The sequence below is a fragment of the Eublepharis macularius genome, chromosome 2 (assembly GCF_028583425.1).
Source record: "Eublepharis macularius isolate TG4126 chromosome 2, MPM_Emac_v1.0, whole genome shotgun sequence".
Taxonomy (NCBI): Eukaryota; Metazoa; Chordata; class Lepidosauria; order Squamata; family Eublepharidae; genus Eublepharis; species Eublepharis macularius.
Genome location: NC_072791.1, coordinates 146,883,709 through 146,909,613, shown reverse-complemented (window position 1 = coordinate 146,909,613; position 25,905 = coordinate 146,883,709). Strand labels below are relative to the sequence as shown.

At 41.2% G+C, this 25,905-nt stretch overlaps 1 protein-coding gene across 2 annotated transcripts in view; it reads left to right on the top strand.

Moving 5' to 3' along the window:
* CD6 (CD6 molecule) overlaps nt 1-25,560 on the top strand; it is a 43,842-nt gene extending 18,282 nt beyond the window's left edge. Inside the window, exons 2-11 of one of the 2 annotated variants that reach the window (XM_054972281.1) lie at nt 8,656-8,733; nt 12,188-12,496; nt 14,923-15,228; nt 16,837-16,884; nt 17,936-18,127; nt 19,057-19,176; nt 19,787-19,888; nt 21,528-21,644; nt 23,537-23,650; nt 24,694-25,560. In XM_054972281.1, the coding sequence (XP_054828256.1) occupies nt 8,656-8,733; nt 12,188-12,496; nt 14,923-15,228; nt 16,837-16,884; nt 17,936-18,127; nt 19,057-19,176; nt 19,787-19,888; nt 21,528-21,644; nt 23,537-23,650; nt 24,694-24,791 (1,484 nt within the window). In that variant the 3' untranslated portion in view covers nt 24,792-25,560. Of the gene's footprint in view, nt 1-8,655; nt 8,734-12,187; nt 12,497-14,922; nt 15,229-16,836; nt 16,906-17,935; nt 18,128-19,056; nt 19,177-19,786; nt 19,889-21,527; nt 21,645-23,536; nt 23,651-24,693 lie in introns of those variants that run through there. The other variant, XM_054972282.1, reaches the window with a different exon arrangement.
* The last annotated feature ends 345 nt before the right edge of the window (nt 25,561-25,905 follow it).

Sequence of the window (25,905 nt, the reverse complement as noted above, 5' to 3'; positions counted from 1 at the left end):
TTTTCTAGAGGTACTGGAACACCGTTCTACCACGTTCCAGATGAAAAAAAGCCCTGGATGAAGCACAGAGCAGCAATGGCTACATGATTTTCAAATCTCGCTACTTTTTCTGGTGTCAGAAGTGGCCACCACTCTTCCCCAGGACCACCAGGGCTTTTGCATTTTTTTTAATGTATCAATTTCATACTGATAGAGAAACCTAACATTGTACTAATAGATGCAGCAGGTTCTCTGAATTCCCATCTTTCATTTTTTAAAAAGTCTGTAGCCTCCTTCCTTGAGGAGATATAAGGAAAAAGGATTCTCTTCACAATGAGACTTACTTTTTTTTAAACGAAAGATGGGAATTCAGAGAACCTGCTGCAACCTCTATTACAATGTTAGGTCAATCTATCCATGTGAAAATTATGATTTTTAAAAAAGTAAGTCTTTAGCCCCTTCCCTTGCAGAGATATGCCTTTTTCCTTATATCTCCAGAAGAGAAGAAGCTAGAGACTTATTTTTTTAAAAAAAATGAAAGAGGGGAATTCGGAGAACCTGCTGCACCTATTACTACAACGGTAGGTCAATCTATCAACAAGAAATTGATGATTTAAAACGATCAAAACAGAACAAGGAAGGGTGGAAAGGAAGGCGGGGGGGGGTCCATTATGATGAAACCATCAAGAAGTGGGAGGGAGGTGGGTGGGAATGGATGCAACAAATAATAAAAAAAGAAACATTACACATGAGGAACAAATCGACTTCTAGGAATATATCTGGGTAAAAGTGGTCTCAAAAGAACTGGGAAAACGTCAGGGAAAAACCAAAAAACTCAAATGAAAACTAAAGGCAAAAAAATGCATGCAGAACTCAGGGGATAAATTGAAGCAACATAAAATCTGAATTGACATTAAAAACTCATGTGGAAAACTCAGAGCAAAACCTGGGCATGGGGGCTGAAACTTAAAGAAGTTTAGTGCATGAGTATACAAATTAAACAAATTAAAATATAATTTTATTATGAGTTTTCCAGATAAGAGAAACACAGAAATTAAATAATTATGACCAGGGGTTTTTTTCTGGGAAAAGAGGTGGTGGAACTCTCAAGAGGGAACTGAGGAAGAAACACATGGGATTCTTTGAAATCATATTATTTTCAAGCACTATTACCGAGTATTTTCAAGAGGTGCCAGAACTCCGTTCCCCCACGTTCCCCCTGAAAAAAAGCCCTGATTATGATATAAGGCCATACCAGCATCTTTTCTAAAGCCAAAACAGAAGCCCTTTTCCATTGTTATGATTTTGGCACTCCTACTTCATGGTACTAAGAGAGTGTGCGATGCACAATCGTTTCAATATATGTTTGTGTTTTGTGTGAACAGGACAACGTGTATTTTCCATGAAGATAGTTTCAGGTGGGTAGCCATGTTGGTCTGCAGTAGAACAGCAAGATTCGAGTCCAGTAGCCCCTTAAAGACCAATAAGATTTGTTTTAAATAAATTTGTTTTAAATAAAATAAAAATAAATAAAATAGCTATCTACAATTTATAACAACACTTGTATCCTGCGGCTGTTTTCCCATTTAAGGAGCCAAAGCAAGTTATAAATCTGAAATGCTACAAAATAACCAGTTTTCCAGATATTTGCTTCTGCTGTGTGGAAATTGATTGTCTACAACCATGTGGTTGATAGACAGATGGATAGATGGATAGATAGATGGAGAGAGAGAGAGAGAGAGAGAGAGACATTGTTGTAACCATAGGTCATAACATCCCCACATATACACCATCATGTAACAATGTTCCACTACAAAAAGGTAAAACATATTTACATAACAGGATTAAACTTAGAAGTCTAAAACTAAGATGATAAGAAATATATGCAAAACCCATGAAGTAACATGGAATTACAATTTAGCTAAAATTCTTACAAATTAGCAGGTACTAATTTCTTCCTTATATTTATGGATAAGAAAATAAAAACAGCCACTTTGAGAGTAATAAGAGGAATAGCATCAGCCAATAAAAATTAATACATTCCTCATCTGAGATAGAAAAATTTACAAAAAAATTGATTCAGCAATTTGTTTTGAATGGCCTCATAAAGGGGGCAATGTAAAGGACAGAGGCATTGTTCAACAGGTATTTTTTGAAATGTGCCCTGTAAATACTCGGATGGCATAGTTTGAGAGCGAGCCCTAGTAAATGCCTTTCTTAATGTAACATCAGCTAAATAGTGAGAGAAGAATTTGTTTTTCTTCATCCAAGGATACCACAAAGAAAATTTAGATTGTCAGAATACCTATATCCCGAAGTATATCTTTTTCAAAAAGCCAACTACGAATTTTGCTTGGGTCCCAAAACTTCACAATGTCTAAGGAGGGCAAGAAATATAACTGCAAAATATGGGACAGCAAGTTGGACTACTGATTCCCTTCCTTGTCATACCAAAAACAATATTTTACCTGATGGTCTTCAGAAATACTGTCAAGGCTCTTGTCATATTTTAATAATTTCAAGTGGACTCTTGTTGTAATAGGTGGTAGTCCAACTTCTGACCTTAAGTGTGCAGCAGGTGATCCCTGAGGAAGATACAAGATTTTCCTTAAAAAGTTGTTCTGAATGATTTCAAGCAGATCAAGTATTTTCCTGTTCCACCCCCATATTATAGTCCCATACAAGAGCTGCATGATAACTTTGCCCTGGAATACTTTGAGGGCGGGGCTATTAACTGGCTACCCTTTGAATAGAAAAAATTTAAAATAGCTCCCAATGTACAGAGAACAGTTGATAAAATGGCATTAAAATGTGTTTGCCAAGACAGAGACCCATGAAATACTATGACTAAATATTTTTAAAGGGGGCATTATTTTATTTCATTAACACTAATTAAATGTGCTTAAATCTGTTTTTACTGAAACAACAATTTTAGTTTTATTATAATTAATTCTTAATTCCTCTCTATCACAGAAATGAGCCAACCTAACTAGAATCCTTCCGAGCCCAATTTTGGTAAAATACATCATTACCATATCATCTGCATACAGCAGAATTAAAATTTTTTCACCCAGCCAATGAAGGGGGGCAGAGTTCTGGGTTTCCATGACCAGGACAAAATCATTAATATAAAAATTAAACAAAAAGGGAACCAATAGGATCTGCAAGAGAGCCATGTGAGCCCACTCTTACCCTGACTATGAGATTGGAACGTCGTCCCCTCAGTATCGTGAAAAGCCTTCTGTTGATGTTTGCTTTATCAATTTTGTCCCATAATCTTGATCGCTCAATAGAGTCAAAGGCTGAAGTGAGGTCAACAAAAGCAATGTAGAGATATCTTCTATAATTTTTGGTGTGTTTCTCAATCAGGGCCTTCAATATCATACAATGATCAACTGTGCTATGACTAGAGATGGGCACAAACAGCAATACGAACTAAAAAAACCCACGAATGGCCCAATCTGCTGTTTGCGAACAAGCTGTGGTTGTTGCAAGTGGTTGTTGCAAGCCTCGTTCGTTGCTGTTCATTGCAGTTCATCAAGCCAGACAGTCTGGCACCTGCAATCAAATTCCATGGCAACTGAGGCAGGGATTGTCTGAACTCTGTCTGAACTCCCGCTGTTGCCCTGGAAACCCCAATCTAAACCCAATTTAGCTTGATAGGCAGATCTTCCTTCCAAGTGTGGACTGGAGCTCCAAATTTGGTACAAGAGGAAAAGACCAAGGGGGAGGGGGGATCCCAGCTCTGGCTTTCAGAGAGAGACAGCTGCTGTTAGAGAGACAGGGTGAGCTCATTGGAGCTTGAATTTTCTTTGTGTGTGGTGGGATAGGGATCTATCTCTTCATGTTCCAGGGCTGCTGCCAGACTCTTGGGCCAAGCTATTATTTATTATTGGCACCTTTCCTGCTGCCTGCTCAGGTAGGGTTTCTGGGAGTGGTGCGGTAGGAATCTATCCCTTCAAGTTCCAGGGCTGCTGCCGGGCTCTGGGACCAAGCTATTATTTATTATTGGTACATTTCCTGATGCCTGCTCAGGTAGGGTTTCTGGGAGTGGTGCAGTAGGTATCTTGATGGCTGGAGGAGAGCCTGCTGGCCCCCACAGACAACAAACATGTTTGTGACAGGATCATGTTCGTCAGTGTTCATTGTTCATGGATGGCAATCAACAACGAACAACATGTTCATGGTTTTTTTTTTTTCTGTTCATGCCCATGTCTAGCTATGACCCTTACAAAAACCTGCTTGTTCAGGATTAAAAAGGTTTGATGATTCTACCCAGTCTTCCAATTTGAGTAGAAGGTGGCGAGACAACCATGTTATATTTCCAAGGGAATGGTTCCCTTCCCTGTTTTTAAAGACCAGACTACTTCTATTTATAGTTGGTCAGATCCAATGGTTCCCTTCCACCAAGCAAGAAATCTTCCATTGGAGAAAGACTCTTTTTGCTGAAGGAAAAAGTTCTTCCTCCAATGAAAGGTTCACTTAGCTGAAGGCAATGTTACATATATGAGGGCATTCCCTAGGGCAGAAGGGAGATGAACATTTTCAACACCGTAAGATAGAAACTACATAAACAGGTGTTGTTGTGTTTTGCCCTACTGGGGAACTTGTCACTTTGTTGATTTTCCTAGTAACAAGAGTAGGATGGGTTTGCATTCTAGAAAACAATGAGGAGGTTTGGTTCAGTATTTCCAAGGAATCCCACAATTTACTTTACATCCCGTCTCTCAAGCCTTTTAGAAAGTACAAACCAATCAAGCTGAAGATTAGTCACAGGGTTGCATTTCCCATTCTCATCACCTTCCTTTTGCTTTCTCATTAAAATTTGTAAACTGTGAGCAGTGATCTGTGCATTTTGTTAATGTGCGCTGCATACTATATTTTAGTATGCTTTTATAAATAATAGCTTATTTGAATCCAAAGGTAACAGCTATGCTGATGTTTACTATTACGATGGAAATGGGTACAGCATGAGTCAGGAAGAAACATCACATCACTTGACACCACGACATTATTAGTATATAAAATCTGATGATAACTTGGCAGCTGAAATAATTAAAATGTTAAAGTAAATGTGAAGCATTTGTTGATATAAAGCACTTTGTGCATCAGATCCTACTGGAACTTGGAATTTTTATCTGCAGAAACTGGTGTTTCACAGGCAATGCCAAAGAAGATAGAAAGAAGGCAGTGGGCAGATGGCTGGGCAAAAGAGGGAAAGCACTCACAGGCTGTTCTGCTACTCACTTCTCTACACTTAAATACAATGAATAAGATATGGCCGTAGCAACTTCTTGTCCCTTTGGTGGTAACATATATCGTGGAAGACCACAAGGAAGAATATATGACACAGGAAAGGGATATGTACTGCTGGTGTGAAAGAAACCATATTGTTAAATTACTAAATTTCTCCATATATGTATATATGATAGTCACATACCTTACCAGAGCTATGTGGGAAACAAGCATGATTAGGCTGTAGCCATGTTACTAAAGTAACAAAAAAACTGACCTTAAGGAGGATGGAGATACTAGAGTTGAAAGTGTTATTAGTATCTTACAAAATACATGTATGGTGCAGGAATATCTCTTGGGAACTCTCCCCTGGTTCTGTGTGATTGGAACTTCCATTGCTCAGTCTCATTTAATGAGAGAAGGATCTGCTTGGAATGTTTTTCACAAAGACATGCAGAAGCCTCACAGAAATAAATGGGGATTGTCCAACAGTTGTGCTTGTTGTTTGTCGTCAGAACTATCAACCAGGTTATAGAACATTATAAATTCATAAGCAATGTGGAAAATGAAAATGTACTATTTTACCAGGGTGAAAGCAAGATCCATAGCCAACTGATCGATGCATATTTTAATACTTTGTAAGAATGCAACTTAGTCATGTCAGTCATTTTAAATGACTTCCAGGTCCTTTCAGACCTGGTTACCAGTGCTGAATACACACAGCTCCTATTATGACTGGGAGCAGAGAAGTGGTAGAAGCCGATTTATGGCTCATATAAAATGGAAGGCGAAACTTTCTGTCTATTCAGAAACAAATGGCCTATTTTCATGAAATTTAGTACGGGGCTGGTTTGTGGTATGCTTACATTGCAAAAAAATTAAGTAAGACAAATACACTCAAAGGCAGTATCTAGTTTTCATTTTCTTGGGTTTAAGGCTATGGATTTAAAAATCAATCTGAACAGCAACCTTAAACCTTAAAGAAGGGGAGGTTTTCTATCTATTAATTCTATTACAGTAGAAACGGCTAAGTGCTGATACTGGGCCCATGGGCATTTGATAGTTTCAGATGACCAGAAATACCTTAGAATAAAAGAGGAGAGAAAACAGGATACCCATATTTTGACGATTGTTTCATTGCCATACTTTTTTTTTCTGTGTTCAGAAATGTTGAAAAAGTGGGGAAAACTTTAACAGTACTTCTTAATGTAAAATGTTACAGTACTTCCTAATGTAAAAAATTATAATTTTTATCTAATGTGCTCTCACAGCATTTATGGGATACAGGCTGGACGTAGAAATGCAGTTTTTGGTATATCTATACAATGCAGTTTTTGGTATGCCTTTTTATATAACTATTGTTATAAATTTGGATGTAGTGGATTTTTCCTACATGGGTTATATGACCCAAATTTGATGCTTTGGAGAAGTGTGTTTTTCCCTCACCCCCAAAGCATTGCAGTGCATTCATTTTCCTCCCAGGTTTCTCCAGGTTTCCTCTGAGCTTTAACAAGCCTGCTTTGCTACAAACTTTTGAGAAAGATCACAACAAACCCTGGATGGCTGCCATGTAGGTTGGAAAGCCCACATTTTCATGTTTCTGTCAACAGTTCCTGTGGCAGCCATTACTCCCCCCACCACCAAGCACCTTTTAAAAAATAAACTGTTGAATGTAATTATATTGAAATTACGTTTTAAGATGCCCAGCTTTCAGCTTTCATTTTTCTTTAAAAAAGAACCTAGCCTCTTTCATTGTGTAGATATGCATTTCCTTTGGGTTGTGCAAGCTCCAGGCTGCGAAATTCCCAGAGATTTAGGGGATGGATGATGGAGAGAGAGAAGTTTGGAGAGGGACCTCAATGAGGTATAATGCCATAGAGTCCGTCCTCCAAAGCAGCCATTTTCTTCAGGGGAACTGATCTCTGTAGCCTGGAGATCAGTTGTAATGCAAGGAGATTTCTAGCTACCACCTGGAGGTTGGCAGCTTTACCGCTTATATCTGCCTAAAAGGGACTAGAGACTTTAAAAAAAAAAACCGGAGAATTCAGAGATCCTGATACACACATTATTGTAATGTGGGAGGGAACAACTGCTGTTGAGTGAATGGGACAGGGAAAATACTGGGGAAACCTGTTATGTGGAAGTCCTGTTGCCATTGCACTGTATTGGCAGCCTCAGTGGCAATGCAGAAACCACACAGCACGGCCTGTCATCATTTGGAGATGGCAGTAGAAGCACTTTGGTGCATGTTACAAAATTATTTATTGGAACTTACAATGGATCCTTTCTCTGATATGAATCTTGCTATTACGTATATAAAGGAATGAGTCAATTTTTGATAATTAAAAACTGAGAACCCTTTCTTATTCTAATGTTCATAATTTGCATCATACACAACTTTTTGAATTGTAAAAATGACAAAAAAAGAGATATAAATTGTCCACTCCACTGATAAGCCAGGAGAAGAGTACTTGTCCTGCTCCCAGGAGAAAGAGAAGTGATTGCCTGCCTGCCCAGTAGGGCATTCTGTTGGGAGCATGAGTCCAGGGGCTATTTAGCCAGTGGGAACAATCCATGTGTTCCTTTACTGGTGGACTCATTAGCCAGAAGTTAGCCAGTTAACTATTATTTCTCAAGCTGCAAAGAAAAAAAAGAACCTTTATCTGCCTTGTTGCTGAAAAGGTTTTTTGATTGCCTTGAACAGCAATTTAGTACAGACACATAATATCCTAGGTAACTTTCTAGCAATTACAACAATTTATAATCAATCAAGAGCAATACTTCAAATTAATGGTCAATTAGCTAATTTTTGTATGATCTCAAGACATACAACAATACCAGGTATCTGGCCAAATGATATTTTGAAGCACATATGTTCCAATAAAAAATCAAGAACTGCTTTGTCTACTTTGCAAAGGCAACAACTAGATGGAGGAATTAAGCTGTTAAATTAAACATTTCCTATACATTGTTTTACACGGATAAAAAAAAATTGTTTGGGCATGTTTTGAAGAAAGAAAGTTTGAAGATTTCTTAGCATTACAAAAAAAAATTAAGGAATGTTTAAAATATTCTAATGAACTGATACAATAGGTTTTAATAACCTGGGGCAAATTATGAATGTATTTAAGCCCAACTATCTCTACATTGAAATCTTTCATTTTTAATTCTGAGTTTCAAATAAAGAAGCCATGGTCAAATTGGTTGTTAAATAACTGGACTAGATTTACAGATGTGATAATATCAGGTCAGTGTGCTTCTTTGGGCATACTGAAGGGAAAGGAATATGGATATTGTCGTTTCAGCTCTTTCAACTAAGAATATATATAGACATAAGTTCTCTTCCCTTCAGATCACTTCAAATTGTTCAATGGCTAGATTAATGGGAGCTTGGAATCAGATCTAAATGAGCATTTGCTCCAAGTCCTGTTTTTATTTCAGTCCAGGCAAAGCCAACCGAGCCTTCTGTCTCTTCTTCAAACTTCACAACCAGCAGTAACAGCACAACTGCAAAGTCAGGTAAGCATGTATAAGGTAAGTTGAAATTGCCTTTCGTTTTTGTAGTGTTTTTCTCCATAGTGGAGAGATGGGTTAATAAGCTAATATTATTTGGCTGTACTGGGAAAATGTCAGGAATAGAAATACAGGTCACTTTGGTAAAGGCTGAGATTTGGAATTGTTTATCATTCATTCATTAAAATATTTATAACCTGCCTTTCCTCATTGCTCAAAGTGGGTTACAAATTACCATTTAAAACAGCACAATTTGAAACATTTGAAATGAAACCCCAACTAACCCTCTCCCCCTATAAAATTTGAAATCACAATTATTTGAAAAATTCAGGAGAGCATTAACCTATAAAAAGCATTGACCTGAATGACCCAGGCAAGCCTGATCTTGTTAGAACTTAAAATGTCCTTAAAATGTTACATCTTTCTGCACTGTTGATGATTACCTAGACCCCAATGACTTATAAGACAAAGCAACTCAGAAGCTGCAGATGTGCAGATTTTGATGTCCACATTCTACTTCCCATTATTGGGGTTTGGCAATTGATAGACTATATACAGTTCAGGGTGAACAGTATCCTATGACACAATGGTGCTTCATTAACTTTGGAATTTGCATCCAATCTTGCATCCAATCATAGTCCATATGCATAAGGGCATTGAGTGTATGGTCCCCAGTTCACCCACACAGTTCTATCAAGAACCTTCCCTCTTTTGAGTCAGGGATCTCCAAGGGGAAAAGATACCTGCTATTTCCAGGGATGCCAATAAGATTTCCGGGTATATGCTGTTGTACCCAACTGGGAGCATATGTAGTGGTTGTGCAGATACGATCCAGGTCCCTGGGTGGTATCAGTACCAATGGGTGGTGCTTAACATACCTCTGGTTTTTGAGGTTACCCTGAACTTCATGCACAGTCACCTCAGTGACATTTTAATCAAAGAGGCAGGAAGTTGTGTGGGTGGCAGCTTGTGTTTGCATCTATTCCAACTGATAGGGGGCTGATAGAGGACCGAGTGACTGTTTTCTTGATCAACATCTTCCTCGTTGTATTGGCCATATCTGGAGATTTCTGTATCAGCCTAGCATTTAATCCGTATTGTCACTGTCTTCAGTGGATCCCACTGGCAGCAAATACAACATATAAGCTTTTAGACTTATCAATATAATTGGTTCTTGAGTTTGGGAAGCACTATGGATCTGTGAATGCAAATCAAAGTCCAGGTCATTGGTTCTTTCATGACTGTTCAACCCACACATATTTTATGCTTATTTATTAAAAATATTTGCAGTCTGCCTTTTCTCATGGTTCAAGTCAACTTATAAATCCCAATGTAAAACATAACAGTTTAGAACATACCAAACAAAACTTCAGAACCACCACCCCTCAAGAGATGAATGCATTAAAAGCCATGGGATATAAAATGGCCTTGCAGCATTTTGCACACACACACACACAACATAATTTCATGATTAGCTGAGCAAGATTTCTAACTCTGAAAGCAATAGATGAAAGTGGAACTGAGGACCACTTGTTTGCATTGTTTACCTGGAGTATGGTGGGGTGAGAAAGGGCTTTGCTTCAAGCCTTTAGAAATGAAAAATATTTGAGAGGGAGAAGGTGTGCCGGTGTGTGCTTAGCCCCCTAGAGAACAATAACTAGTCCCCCAATACTCAGGCCAAGACTTCCTCATTTGTACAAAGCAACAGGGATGCCTGTCAGCCATGGGCACAGTTGGAGGTCACTGTCTTGGATCTTTGCCTGTGACTTTGGGAAACTACTGTTAGTTCAGTAGATATTCTGGGCTAGATGGACCAAATTTACTTATTAAAATACATAGCCCAAAATTCAGAGTGGTTGACTCAATGCTAAGCAGCTTCATATGCATTCATATAAGCCAAATGAGAATTTCCAACACAAAATGGGAACATCTGGGCGCTGCAGAGTGTAAAATGAGGGATATCCATCATGTTACAAAAAAAGAAAATGTGAATCCTATATAAAAAGCTAACTGTGCCCAGACAACTCACTGCCTACCCTGGTGCACCCCCAGAGGGCACTGCTGTGGAGGGAAGCCCAGAAGAGGCATCCCTTCCCTCTGAGAGTACATTACAGTGGGAAGCCCAGGTTGGGATCAGGTGCAGAGCAGGTAGCAATGCTCACCCCCCACCTTCACCCAGCTGGGATCAGGAGTGGAGCAGATGGCAATGCCTGCCCCCTGCCTTCACTCAGCAGGGATCAGGAGTGGGCCAGGTGGCAATGCATTCCTCCTGCCTTCACCTAACTGGGATCAGGAGCAGAGCAGGTGGCAATGCTCCCCCCCTGCTTTCACCCAGCTGGGATCAGGAGTGGAGCAGGTGGTAATGCTCACCCCCTGCCTTCATGCAACTGAAATCAGGAGCGGAATGCCCACCCCCCACCTTCCCCCCGGGTGGGATCAGGAGTGGAGCAGGTGACAGTGCCCTCCCCCCTTCACTGGCCAGGATTAGGAGTGGAGCATGAGGCAATGCCCTCCCACCTTCACCAGGCTGGTATCAGGCATGGAGTAGGTGGAAATGCACGCCCCCCCCCTGCCTTCACCTAGCTGGGATCCGGCATGGAGCAGGAGGCAATGCCCGCCCCCTCACCCGGCAGGGATCAAGAATGGAGGTGGTGGCAATGTCCTTCCCCTGCCTTCACCCAGGTGGGATCAGGTGTAGAGCAGGAGGCAATGCCCGCCCTCCCCTCACCAGAGAGGGATCAGGAGTGGAGAAGGTGGTAATACCTTCCCCCTGTCTTCACCCAGACAGGATCAGGTGTGGAGCAGGAGGCAATGCCTGCCCCCCGCCTCACCCGGGCTGGATAAGGAGTAGAGCAGGTGGCAATACCCGCCTCCTGCCTTCACCCAGCCAGAATCAGATGTGGGTCAGAAGGCAATGTCGAACCTTACTTCACCCAGCTGGGATCAGGTGCGGAGCAGGCAGCAATGCCCGCCTCCCCTTCACCTGGCTGGAATCAGGCACAGAGCAGGAGGCAATGCCCACCTCCCTTCAGCTGGCTGGGACAGTAGTGGAGCAGGTGGCAACGCCCAGCCACCCCTTCACCCAGCTGTGATCAGTCACAGAGGAGGAGGCAATGCCCACCTGCCCGCCCTCCCCTTTCTAGAGCCCGCTGTATTTTTTTCCCACAACGGGCTTTGTTACTAGTTGTAAAAATAAGGGATATCTTACTGTAAGTTTCTAATTGTCAGCAAATCTATTGTCACTCAGTAAACTAAATATATCCAGACTCAATGACATTATTCTAGAGACCTGGCTACCTCTGTCTAGCTACATCTTTCAACTCACAACATTTGTTCTAGTGAGACTCCACCTCATTTTTCTGGCACAGTTATAGTGTGTCACATGGACTAAACAAACCAAATTCTTCATAGTATCATGATATTACTGATAATCCTTCTCTTCTCCACTTCTTCACCTCAGAAGTGCAAAGGTTACGTTTGATGGATGGAGGAAGCCGCTGTTCTGGCAGGGTAGAGTTTGAAGATGATGGTATATGGGGCACTGTATGTGATGACAACTGGGACTTGACTGATGCCAACGTTGTGTGCCAGCAACTGGGTTGTGGATGGGCCATTCAGGCTCTGGATGCCTCTTTTTTCCAAAAGGGAACAGGCCCCATCCATTTGGATGAAGTGAAATGCTCAGGGAATGAATCTTTTTTGTGGGACTGTCCCTCTGAGAAGAACCATGACTGTGGGCACAAGGAAGATGCTGGTGTGGTGTGTTCAGGTATTTTTTCATCTTTATGTGTTTGTCAACTAAAGCAGTTGTCAGCTTGTACCTAATCCAGGGATAGCCAACTTCTTAAAGTATTATCACTGGCCAGATTCCCCAGCAAGAAACCCAGTTCCACACCTGAACTTCATGCATAGTTTCTTTGAGGCCCCAGGTGACTCAAAATAAAGTAGGAGAAGATAAGAGGATGGCTTCCTTCTCTGATCAGCTTCAAATGAGGGCAGAAAGTGCACAGTTGTCCTCCCTTCTGCTCCAAGATTGCAACTCTGTTGAGCAGAACAAAGGATGATAAAACTAAAGTATTTCTACCTTCACTGAAACAGGTTGATAGAAGAAGTCAACCTTGCATCCTTCTCCTCCGTACTCTGAGCCTGATGGGCTGCTGCAATCAGGAACTAGTAGAGTAACAAATTGCAGGGACTTAATAAAACCATACTGCAGGCCTAATGTTGCCTGCATGCAGCAAGTTGGACATCGCTTTTTGTCTAATGCAGATATGGTCTGTCAGTTGTACAATATAGCCTCCCTGCTTTGTAGGGCTGAAACAATAAACAGAAATTCCTTCTTCAATGACAAGTATTATGCATGTTTCAGATGTACTTGTGTTCCAGCCCAAGAGAAATGTCTGCTCACTTCCCAGAGGGCTCAAGATTATTTTAGGAGAAAACAGTATTTTCTTTGGAACATAAAGACCTCAGAGGGATCTCCTATGTAGTTTCCAATGATCACTTGTGAAATAAACTTGATACCTCCAAAAGCTCCAAATCCAGCTAATATTTGATGCTCCTCCATCCTGAATGTTACACATACATCTTATCTGAAAAATACTGTACTGTTTTCCCTATTACCTTTCCTACAAAGTAGGTAGTAGGCATGTAGCAAGCAGCAGAAAATGATCTCCCGTACTAAGCCTCCCTTCCCATACAATTTTCTTGAGGACTGTTTCACATTAAGCCATTTATCCTAAGGGCCAAGCTAGACATGCAGGTTTTAAACGAATTGGGTTCCCCAGACCTAACCTGAGTTCCTCGCAGATACTCAGCGACCTTGGAGAACAGCTGTTAAAAATAAACGAGAGCCTCAGCGGCCTCAGAATGCCTCCGCTGGGAGAGGAGAGGCTCCTCCATCCTCATTCAAGCCATTTCCCCATGTCAAAATTGCACAGGAAGGAGTTTTTTCCCTGCTCCATGTGCAGTATTCCCAGAGAGACATCTTTATCTTTAAGGATCTTATCTAGCTCCCTCACAGGTGCTCTTCCAAGTCTCAATTTTCTTCTGATTTCTTCATTGCAGTCTATCTTTTAGTTGATGATTGAGCCAAGGAGCAGAAAATCTTGACCAATTTAAATTTCCTCATTATCACCTTTAAAATTTTGTAATTCCTTTTGTCTTCTTGATGTTCAACTGTAATCCTGCTTTGTCGCTTTCTCCTTTAACCTTCATCAGTAGTCGTTTCAAGTCTTCACTATTTTCTGCCAGTAGCATGGTGTCATTTGCATATCTCAAACTGTTAATGTTCCTTCCACCAATGTTCACTCCACCTTCTTCTAAATCTAATCCAGCTTTCCTTATGATATACTCAGCATAGAAGTTGAACAGGTAGGGAGATAATATGCATCCTTGTTTGGCACCCTTGCCAGCTGGAAATCGTTCTGTTTCCTCATATTCTGTCCTGACAGTAGCCTCTTGTCCAGAGTTCAGATTGCGCATCAAAACAATCAGATGTTGTGGCACCCCCATTTCTTTTAAGACTCTCCATGCTATATGGCTGCGGAAATCCAAGCTGGGTCTAGGGAACCCAACTCTTTAAAAACCTGCATGTCTAGAGAGACCCTAAGTAACACTAGGAATATTGAGGCTGTTTTCACACATGACACCAAAAGTGCTTTTGAGTTATGTGCCAGCATGATGCCCCCCATACTCTTGATTAAAGCTCATTTTTCAAATGATATAAGGAGATGAAGGCAGGAAAATCAATGTGCCCACACTAGAATCTAATGCTTGAAGAGGCTGCTTGTTGCTTCATAGAAAAGCTGCCTAAATTTCTCATACATTATTTGTTTGGATGTCTCAATATGATTACTGAGGGATGGAAAGGAGAAGAGAGCAATATTTAAATGAATAAACATCCAACCACAGTACATTTAGTCTCTAACTTATCACTTCTGAATGTTGTGCTACAGAAAGATGAAGAGAGACAGTTTTAATTAATGTTTCATCAATGCAGCTTTCTCATTTGATTTGCAAATGCAGGAAATTGCTGAACTGTTCTTACTATCACTGATGAGAATTCCCTACGTATGCTAGCTCTGACTTTAGCCAATGAAATCTGATCAGTTCTGAGCTTCTGATCCTGGCAAGCAAATCACAGCAAAAAGCATTTTCCTAGATGTTTTTCTCTCCTCCCCACTACTTTGATAGATCACCAGGAGTGGCGCCTATCAGGTGGACTAGATGCTTGTGCTGGCCGAGTGGAGGTCTACTACAAGGGTATCTGGAACACCGTATGTGATGGTAGCTGGTACCAACAACAGGCTGATTTGCTCTGCCGCTTCTTGAAGTGCAGCAGTGGGGCCTTAGAGCCAAAGGTGCCCTTTGACCATACACTTCTGGGAAAGATGTATTATGATTGTTCTGGAAATGAAAGCTCGCTTGCCCAGTGTTTATGGCGCTACAACAACTCCAATCTCTGTGACCAGTCCAGAGCTGCAGGGGTGATATGTAATGGTAATTAGTGCTTGAGCTTGTAGTATCTCCATCATGCCTTCTCTTTCCTTCTTGTTCTCTCTCTCTCTCTCTCTCTCTCTCTCTCTCTCTCTCTCTCTCTCTCTCTCTCTCTCTCTCTCTCTCTCTCTCTGATTTCAACAACAGAGGTAAATAACAATGGGGAGAAGACAGTTTGTCTTTCAAGAGTCAAAGGCTTGTCTGCACTATTACCTGGCCAAACATGGGGGTGCATCCATAGATGCCAGGGCTGCAGACCTTTCTTGCATTCTCCTCCCACCCAGAAGTCCTTTCTGGGCCCAGGAAATTTTATTCCCACTATCATGGGACCACATGATCTAATCACCTTCAGGCTTCAGAGGACAAAATTGCCTTATCTTCCTCTTTCCATCAGTGAAGATGTGTTGATGGAAGAGGCATAAAGATTAATTTTACTCCCTTCTTGGTAAGATTTTGTAAAGATCAATTTATGACGTTGACCAAACTTCCAGTTTTCTTCTCTGTCCTTAGGCAGCCTGTATGGCTGACAAGGAAGCTGTGCAGGAACACAAACAGACATAGGCAGATGTTTTGTAGATATTGTGAAACTGAACTACAAAATAATATAACCAGGATGGTCTGCAGGGAAGACGTACTGCTATAGCAGACAGTGTGTGAGCAATATCAAGACAAATAGAAAATCACACAAGTAAAGGGGCAAAGAAACATCAAGATTCACAAATCGCTTAACCTTTTCAAGGAAAGATTAGATGAGCCTCCATGGTCTTGAAATAAAAAAGAGACTACTTCCGGGCTGGACTAGATAGGAAGGAAGAAGGGGAAGGAAAGGAGAGCAAAAACAGAAAGAGAAATAAAGACTCTAGAAAGGAGAGTTGGGAGTATTGATGAGGATGGAGACCAAGCAGGAGGAAAGAAGCAAAGACTCAGCTAGAGGAAGGTGGTGCAGGGCAGCTTCAGCATGGCAGGATGCAAGTAACAGATTCTTTGGTGCCTCACCCAAAAAGGGTGTTTGGTCATATCTATGCCAACACAGGCAGAACTTTCCCCAACACAGATGGCAGCCACATGATCTAAGCAAGAGTTGCATTGGACCGTCTCCTGGTTTCCCTGCTGCAGCATGCCATGATAGGTTTCGCTTCCGTGGTGGGGTGGTTGTGATGTCAACTGGCAACTTCTCTGCCACCATCTGGAAATGCTTTGATTTTATGGCAGAGTATCAGGATAGTTGTTGTCTGGAGATGTAGAATCAACCAGCCCAATGCAATAAAGGCATTTCCAGTATGCTCTGGGGACTGGAAGCACTGTTCTGTTCCCTGTTGCATTGCTGGCCTGTGATGTACTTTATCCCACACTGATCCCTGCTAATCTATATGGATGGTGGGAGCTAACATGTGATTGCTTTGTTGAGTCCATGAGCTCAGTATGAAGGCTGGGGGGTGGAGTACTTGGCTTTCCCCAGGACAATTCCAGTGCTTTCAGATGTGCATGACAGCTCCCTGCCAGAATCATTGGCACATGCAGTCTGAATAATGAGCACAGATAATTGTATCTCTGTTGTTCTCTCTATAGTTACTAGCTGTTTATTCTCACATGGTTTCTTTTGGCTTTCAGGCTCACAGGGTTTGCAGACTTCTACACACTCAAACAGAGTGACTCCAAGCGGCCCTCTGCTAAGTACACGTGAGTGCAAGTCTTTTCAATGCAATTTCTTCTGTAGCTCATGCAACTCCAATACAAAATGGCTACATGTTGTAACTTCCCATACAAGGGGGGGAAATCTCCATGAAACATTCAGTCCGTTACGCATGGCACCTTGCTTGCCATTTATAGCAGGGGTCTGAGTGGACATCAAGCCTGCCCCATATCTGCTGAAGAACTGAAGCAAAGAAATGTGTTTGAGTCATTGCTATGCCATGGGGAGAGTCAAGGGAAATGTAGACATTGTAGGAATGAACATATTCAAATTAAATCACAAGGGTTATAGACCTAAGAGGACAAACTCAACAATAAAACAAGTAACATGCCTAGTGCAGATCTCAAAGTTTTATTTCTGGTCTTAGTAAATAAAATTTCAGCTGGTAGAAAATCCAGAGTAGCCCTTGCAGTGAGGCTGAAGGCAGGCAGGAGTTTTTCAGAGCACTAAAAGAATGATTGGAGAGACATCACTTGCTAAGGTGTACCATACACACATTTCTCCAGCTGTGGTCTCAAGTCAAACATATTTTGCAGACTTCTAGTGATGTAGTAGTGGGCACATATTCAAACTATGAGTATTGATCTCACCTTCACCTCTCTGAAAAGATAACTATCTGTTTCCATCTGTGGGGGAAAACATGGAGTGGAGTAGGGGCACTATGCAATTAACAGGACTTAGTCAAGGCCCAGTATTATGTGAATGGAGGAGGTCATTCTCTGTGTGCTTTTTGACTTTGTTATCTTAGCAGCTTAGCTCTTGTCTGCACTCATGGATTTATCTGGGTTCCATTGGATGATCATCTGTCTTGCAAGATCTCCTGCTGCTATTCTGGCATGGCCCTACCTGCTCTTCTGTGTTTTTGATAACCACACTGATGGGCAGAACCTGCATGGTTGACGAGGTTACTGCTGTAGTAAGGCATGCTATGCCATGCTACATTTAAAGAGAGGCACATTTTCTGTCAACTAGTTTAAGAAAGAACAAGGAAAGCACAGAAACGCACAAACTTAGAAGCCTCTGTTCCTTCTCTCCCACTTTTGACCATTTCTCCATTTGCAGATTTGACTAGACCTGAAAAGTCAGAAGACAACACACCATCATACCAGATGTTGCTAATCCTCTGCATCGTCCTGGGTCTTCTCCTTTTTTTGGCTGTGCTGACTCTTATCATTTTGCTGAATAAACAAAGGAAACATGATACCATTGGTAGGCTGATAATCACCAACACTGGAGACAGGAAAGGCATATAGGACATTTTATGGGGAAAGTACAGTATATTCTAATTGGAGAAGTATTAAAGTAGTACTAAGTCATGGATTTGAAACACACGAAAGATGCCCTTCTGGCAGAAATCAAAATAGCCATAAAGTGTCTGGTAGATCAGACCCCTGTCATAGGCTCACATAGCAGTCAAGCAGATGTTGAGAAGTTCTCAGACTCTTTTCAGGTATATAGATAATAAGGCTCTATTAAATTACAATTTGTAAAGTGAACGACCCTTAAATTCTTGGGTTAATGCAGTCTCTTCCTCCATGCTGGGTCACAACTGAAGACCTCTTGGTTTAGAAAATCTTTAATCTAACCAGCAGGATTTGAATCCAGTGGCACCTTAGAAACTAACAAGATTTTCAGGATGTAAGCTCTCAAGAGTCAGAGTTCCTTTCTTCAGGCCCAAGGATATGTTTGAAGAAGGGAGCTTTGACTCTCAAAAGCTTACGTCCTGAAAATCTTGTTGGTCTCTAAGGTGTCACTGGGATCAAATCCTGCTGTTTTACTGCAGACCAACACCTCTACAGACCTAAATTTAATCTAACCACTTTGTTGTGATATCTAATTTAGATGCTTTAACATCTGTCCTGATTTAGGATCCTGATTACTAGGAAAGAAAACAAATTCCAGTTTGTTAAGCTCGTTGAATTTGTTCAGGTTTTACAGTCACACGCATGAAGAATTACAATCCCTGCATTGTCTGAGCTGAAGATATAACAAACGGACAACAGGAGGTTTGGATGAAAATGCTTGTACCATGGAATACCCTCTCTCCTTTGGAAGGAATGCCTGTCAGCAGTGATGGGGTCAAAATCCTAGCTGTGCAGAATGCCTACCCTGTTTCCTTTCCTTGTTTCTATTTGTAGCCCATGCCATTTCCTCAGCTTCATTAACGGCTCCAGTCCTAATGAACCACAGCATGCAGGTTCCAGGGATGACCACCGGAGTGAGTAACGACTATCGGGAAAGCCTTCCCAAAGGAGAAGGTATCCAAAGCTGACACTTATTTCTCCCTCATTCCACCTTTCCATTTGTTCTCTCTGCTTCCTTCCTGGCAGCCACCTCTGTCATGCTTTGAGCCAAGAGATGCAAGGGGTCTTTTCAAATGAAAAAAGTACCATGGTTGCTCATTAGCTGGGCCAAATACATATGTCTTTACTTTAAGGATTATATTTTCCCAGCATTCAAAGCTCAAGATACAGTTTCTGGAAAAATATTACTCTTTCTGCAGCTAGTGGGTTGGGGCAGCAGGGCTCTGGAGAACAGTCTGGAATGAAGCATTGCTGGCATCTGAAAGACAGTGCCCATAATGCCATTGATTAAAGTGAGCTGATGAAGGTCCCCTTCCCATTCCTGTGTCATGTGGTGACCCTAACATGAGGTAAGAGCCAAAACTGACTAGCCAAGAGAAGTTGTGGAGATAGTCCTTGCTGCTCTCTCTCTCTGTCTTTCTCTTTAAAATTGTTTGTCATTGTTTCTATTGAGCATCACTGCCCACAATTCATCACCATAGGGGCAGGTGGCCTTTTTACAGAACTATAGGCTGCATCCCTCTAACATGTTTTATAACCATTACCTCTGTGTTCACCCTCTCAGCATCAGCAGCGATGATGACATCTCATACTGAAGAGTCCGACTCTGATTATGAACACTATCACTTCAAGGACAAGCCACCCGTGGCACTCTCTACATTCTACAGTGAGCATGCCAGACCTACTGCTACCTTTTCAGCAAGTTCCTGGCTTCTCAGGGACTAACTCCTTGCTTCCAAGAGAACCATCATTGGAGCTCTCAATGGTTTTGTTATGAGCATTTGAAGCTGTTTTATACTAAGTCAGAGTATTGATCTGTTTAGCTTAGTCTTCTGACTGGCAGCAGCTTTCAAGGGTCTCGGGCAGAAGGGAAACTTTTTTTTGTTAGCACTGCTGCTGGAATTCTTTATCTGAGGTTTCCAGGGATTGGATCCTGGGGTCTTCTGCATGCAAAACATGTACTCTACCACTGAGCCATTGCTTTCCCCCCTGCATTTTAATTTAATGCAGCTGCTGTGGGGCCTCTGAACTGGTCCAGAGCAGTGACACAGCAGGGATAAGCTGCTGAACCCTTTCCCCCTGTGCCAGCCTTTTTCCTGAACTGCTCCTCTGAAGATGCTATTAAACCCCATGGGGGAAAATACAATATATTTACCCCCTAATGCTGGAAAAAGCTTCAGGAATCATTTGGCTCAAGAAGAGTTGAAATACCCTTCCCAGTACAATCAGCAACATTCAAACTTCTTAATACGCTCCAGTTCATTCCCTGCTTGATCAAACCCTGGTCACTTGTAATGTTCCAACACAGGGTTTTTTGGTTGGTGATAAATCAGGATTTCAAATTAGGGTTTGTTAACAACTGGGCTGCAAAGAGAATATTTGAGATGATGTCCTCCCCGCTGGCAAGCAGGAGACGAAGCAGGAAAGCAGCCAATGGAGTTTACACAAAACCCAGGATTTGTTGCTTACATTCTGATGTAGCATAGTGGTATCAGCACTCTGCTGGTCTGAATCCCACTACTGCCATGAGTTCAGCAGGTGGCCCTGGGAAAGCCACTCCTCTCAGCTCCAGCTCCCCAGCTGTATTGTGGGGATAATAATGACTTTGTTCACTGCTTTCTAGACAGGTTGTATATAAGTGCATTGTTGTTGTTGGCTATTATTTACACTAAACAAAGTACCATACTTTATAATGAGGTCTTAGTGAAGCTACGGGTCAAATTTTGAGACACACACACTTGCTCATGTTTATCACATGCTCTCCTTCCTTTTAGTCTATGGTTCCTGCAGTTCTATGGGCCTGCAACTTTTTTCATTCCAGACTGCAGAATCTACTTCTAGTCAGTCTTTCAGGAAGGGCTCTCTAATCTAAGGAAAAAGAAGATGAAATGCCACATTAATTTTGTGAGTGTCAAGTCAGGCTTTAAGGCAGCCCATCTATCGTCTAGATTATTATAACTTGCACTTTCAAAAGTAATTGAATGTGTGCTGTGATTCAGTATATTCAGACATTAATAAGCTGCATATAAAACCTTTAGAGGGGAGGGGAGGGGTTGGAGGAACTAGTGCAACAGAGAAGTACAACAGAGTTAGCTGGTGTATAGGATGGCCTTGTTTTCTCACAAGGCCACTGGTGTCCCTAGGAACTCTGATGTGGAGAGAGGTTCTGCTGATGAGCATCCTGCCCAGAACTTTAAAAGAAACATAGTGGTAAATGTGACAACCATATTTCTATCTCACCATCTCCTGCCAAAGATGTACTTCTGAGAGGCTTAACTGGGTAGTTTTTTGGCTTCTGTTTTCAGATTCTCTTCGACACCGAGCAGCTGATACAGACTTTTCTCCCTGCAATGTCCCCATGCCCGCTATGCAGGAGGAGGGTGAGAGCATGTATCCTGCCCCAGTGAGCTATGTACAAAAACGTGAGAGCTTTTCTACACCCTTTGCTTGTTCTCTCAGTCCACCACACATTGCAGGTGTTCCTCTGTGAAGAAACCAACCTCTGAATTGAGTTCAAATAGCAGCTTAACAACTTTGTGGGTTGCCTGTGCAGTCCAGCTGATTCTGGGACTTAATCAGTTGTTTGAGAACAATCCTAGGGATTAAAGGGTTAAGTCAGGCTTCCTAGCTTTGCAGCCTTCCCCATATTGTCTCCTTTATAACATACCATCTCTCAAGTGGAGAGTGAAGTCTTTCACACAAAATCCCCAGTGATTAGAAAGTAGAAGAAAGAGTACAAAAGGGCTGTTTAGGTCTAACATTTCAGTTAACCTCAGACAGCTGATACTCATTTTAATTTTATTTATTTACATTATTTTTTGTCTGCCTTTCTCATTGAGACTCAAGGTGGATTACACAGTGTGAATCAGTACAGTCAATTTCAAAAATATTTGAATGAACAGTGTAATAGTATATATACATGTAAATTTACAAAGCTTTAAAACTAGCAAGAATCTAATACAGAGTTAATGAAATGGTAAACAGAGCATAATCAATTCTAAGACTGACATATAAACTATCCAGTATGATCAGACTTACAGCAACAGAGAGTACATAGTAGTAAAGTGTTTAGTCTCCATCCCTTATGCATCTCTTTGAGACCATTTCTTTACAGTACTACCCTCCTATCTGAGTAAAAAGCCCTCTTGAATAATTCAGTTTTGCATTGTTTGCAGAAGCCAGAAGAGTGGGAGCTTTCCTGACCTCTTTAAGTAAAACTGTTTCATTGGATGGCGGCCATCACAGAGAATACATGTGTACGGGCATTTTATCTGGCAGTCATGTTTGTCATATGTACGCCTGCACAGTGTGAGAGAAAGATATGTGCCCATAAGCACACAATAGCCATGTGCCAGCAAACTTCAGGCAATCAGACCTTCCTTGAGCATATCTACTGTGTGTCCTCTAAAGACTGACATTCCAAGGTGCTGTGGCTCAGTAGTAGAGCCTCAGAGGTCCCAGGTCCAATCCCGGGTATCTCCAGGTAAAAGGACCAAGTGGTAGGTGATGAGGACCTCCACCTGAGAGACTGGAAAGCCCCTGCCACTCTGAGGGTTTCATTATGCGTTCAGCAATATATATGGTTCTTGTCAACTCATGTATATTTTATGGCCTTGTAAGATATGCCAAAATAGTAATACATTTTGCATTTTTAGAATGAAATCAGACATATAGAGATCACAGACAGATATTTAATTTGATTTAATTAAATTTAATTTTTTTAACAATCCATTCTTTTTATGGAAGGTGATGTTTTGAGTCCCAAAAGCAAGTCCTCTGGCAGAGGTAGCAACAAGTTCCCTCAGTGTGTCTAATTACCATATTAAACACTGATAATTAAAGGATAGTTGAAATAATGGCACCATCAACTGGATAACATTTATTTTTTAAAAAGTCCAGTGACATCTTAAAGCAACATTTATTTCAACATTAGTCTTTATGGGACCACTGGACTTTTGTTTTATTTTGCTATAACAGACTGACATGGCCACCCTTTTGCTTTTAACATTCTGTTGCAAACAAACACAAGCTGGTTATATTTGATCACTCATTATTCAGTTCTTACAAACAGGAAGCCAGATGCAGGCAAAGGAGCAGTCACACAGTTACAAAGAATAAGGTAGACACAAGAGTTGTTGAATGTGTGATCAGACCGTGTATATACAATACTGACTTTGATGGGTCAAGGGTCGGATTCAATATAATGCAGCTTCGTATGTTCAATTAAACTCTCTCAGAAAGTGTGTGATGTGAAGCGGTACCTACATCTGCATGATTGCAGAAGGCTGAATGTGTCCGTGGCTGTCTCTAACAGAATCTACAGTTGAGGGCAGCACCAGTACTTCCTCCGGTGATGAAGAATGGTATGAGAACATTCACAAACGAGAGCAACAAGACAGCCTTCCAAGAAACGAGCCCTCCCTTGAAGGTAAAGATCAGGAATGTTATGAAAGGAAACACTTTTAGCCTTCCTTATATCAATTTTCAATTGTTTTCTACCTAAGGTCATCAGAGAGTCTAAGATTTTGGCATCTTTTCAAAACGTTAGAGGCCATTTTAATTTTTTTTAAAGCATTTATATCCTACCTTTTATCATCAGAGCCCAAGGAAGTATACAACATATAACTAAAACATCGTCAATTAAAATACAACAAGCCAACCTAAATACAAAACAACATATCCCCCATATATATGATAAACGCACACACATGCTTAGACCCATCACAAAAAAATTCCTTTTAAAATACCACAGTTTTGACCACACATCTAAGGTTTTCAGTGAAAAAATAAGAGTGTTCATATTCCATGAAGATATAGTCATTAAGAAGGCCCAGAAGTGGGACAGTGGCAAGATGGACCACCATTGTTAAATCTGCACATTCAATATATTTATAAGCAGTTGGTACACAGGTTCACAGAAGGAGAGGTGGTCCTTCAGAAATATAGCTACAAAATGGAGTTTTGTAGTTATGGAGCATGTGCACTGAGGCACACCATTGCTTTAAAAATGGGTTGAAACTTTATACAACAAATGCTGGCAAATGTTTGACTGTACTTTGATTAAAATTTGGTAGGGTTGTCTGGAGCTGTATACAATTATTTCTGGGGCTGAATCTAGCCTACAGCCTGACAGTTGACCACCCTTGGTTGCAAAACAGAATCTTTGAGGAGCATATGGGCTTTGCACATTCTCATTTGAACAGCCCAGCAAACCAGTCACAATGATGTATGGCCCCGGCAGTGGCCCCAGGCAGAACAGAATCCTTCAACGAGAACAATGCTAGGCTAGAGCTGCCCCAAGTAACAACATAGTTTTCTTCCTCGTTACCTGATGAGACTTGCTGAGAGAATATCCAGCTGAAGATTAGTGTCACTAAAACATTTCAGCACAACTTGTATCATCATTTGTGAGAGGAGTCCCTCTGATTCTCAGCAGCTGACCCAAATGCACTTTTCATTTCTTTGCTTCAGGCTTGACAACTGTTTCCCAACCTTTGGTGAACTGCAAGGCTCGCATTGACTCATCTGATAGCAGCGATTATGATGATATGTGGTCCTCTGAGTATTAGGGGATAAAGCAGCTCTAAGGTTGTGGCTCCATCTATCCCTAGTACCTCTTTTCTTCAGAAAAAGATGCTGATGAAAAGCCTGAGAACAGAAATGGACATTATTTTCCCAAGCTCCTCTGAGAAGATTCTCTATTGTGAAAGAAAATAAACTGATCCCAGAATCAAATATCATCCACAATGAACTGTCAATTCCCAGTCCCATTCTGAAATTTTCAGATGATGATATTGTTGGAGAAACCCTATGTGGAAGGCCACTGAGCTGGAAACGGATGCCCTTTCCCTGATCTTGTTTTGTCAGTCAGTGGTGTACCAACACAAAATAACAGACTGATCCCTTTAAACCTCAACTCAGAATCACCTTGCTTCCAGCTTCAAAATATAGGCAGCCAATATAGAACCTTCTGGAAGCACAGCCAAATTATCTTGTGGTATGTTAAATCAGCAACACATACTTCCCATATGCCAGCACTTTTAACAGCACTTGTTCTAGGAATCAGAACCATCAGGCAGCACTGAGGCAATCTGTATTCTGTAGGATGAATTCTTAGTTCATTTCAGGGAGTACTTAAGTTTTATGGATAGGCATTTTTTCCTGGATGGGATTAGTGTGATTGCTACTCCACCAGAAGAAGTGGAGATCTCCTCTCCAGAAAATCATCATTTCTTAAGAAAGTATAGAGAGAGTTAAGACTAGAGTGAGGGCAGTTTTGCCAACTCAGGGGGCTACTTTTTGTGTGTGTCTTGTTTTTGCCAAGCACAATATGGTAGTTGCCAGTCAGGTGTGAATCTTAAAAGTAAGTCACAGGCTTGTGAATGAAGAAAGGTAAGTGATTCCTGTCTTTGCTATTGCACATTGTGAGAGAAAGAACCTTCCCCCCCCCCCTTTCTATGCTTTCTCCCTTAACGGACTGGGAGTGAGATAATCAACACTGACCCATCTCACAATGATATTATAAACATTTATTCATTGGAACTTGAGGGCCTGTGAGCTCCTAAGATAGAAAGATTTAAAAAAACATTGTTTAAGGAATTGTGGACAAGAGATATGTCCGCTTCCTGTGCAAAGATTATTCACCCACTACAGGATCATTGGTTATTGTCTTATATAGTAAGG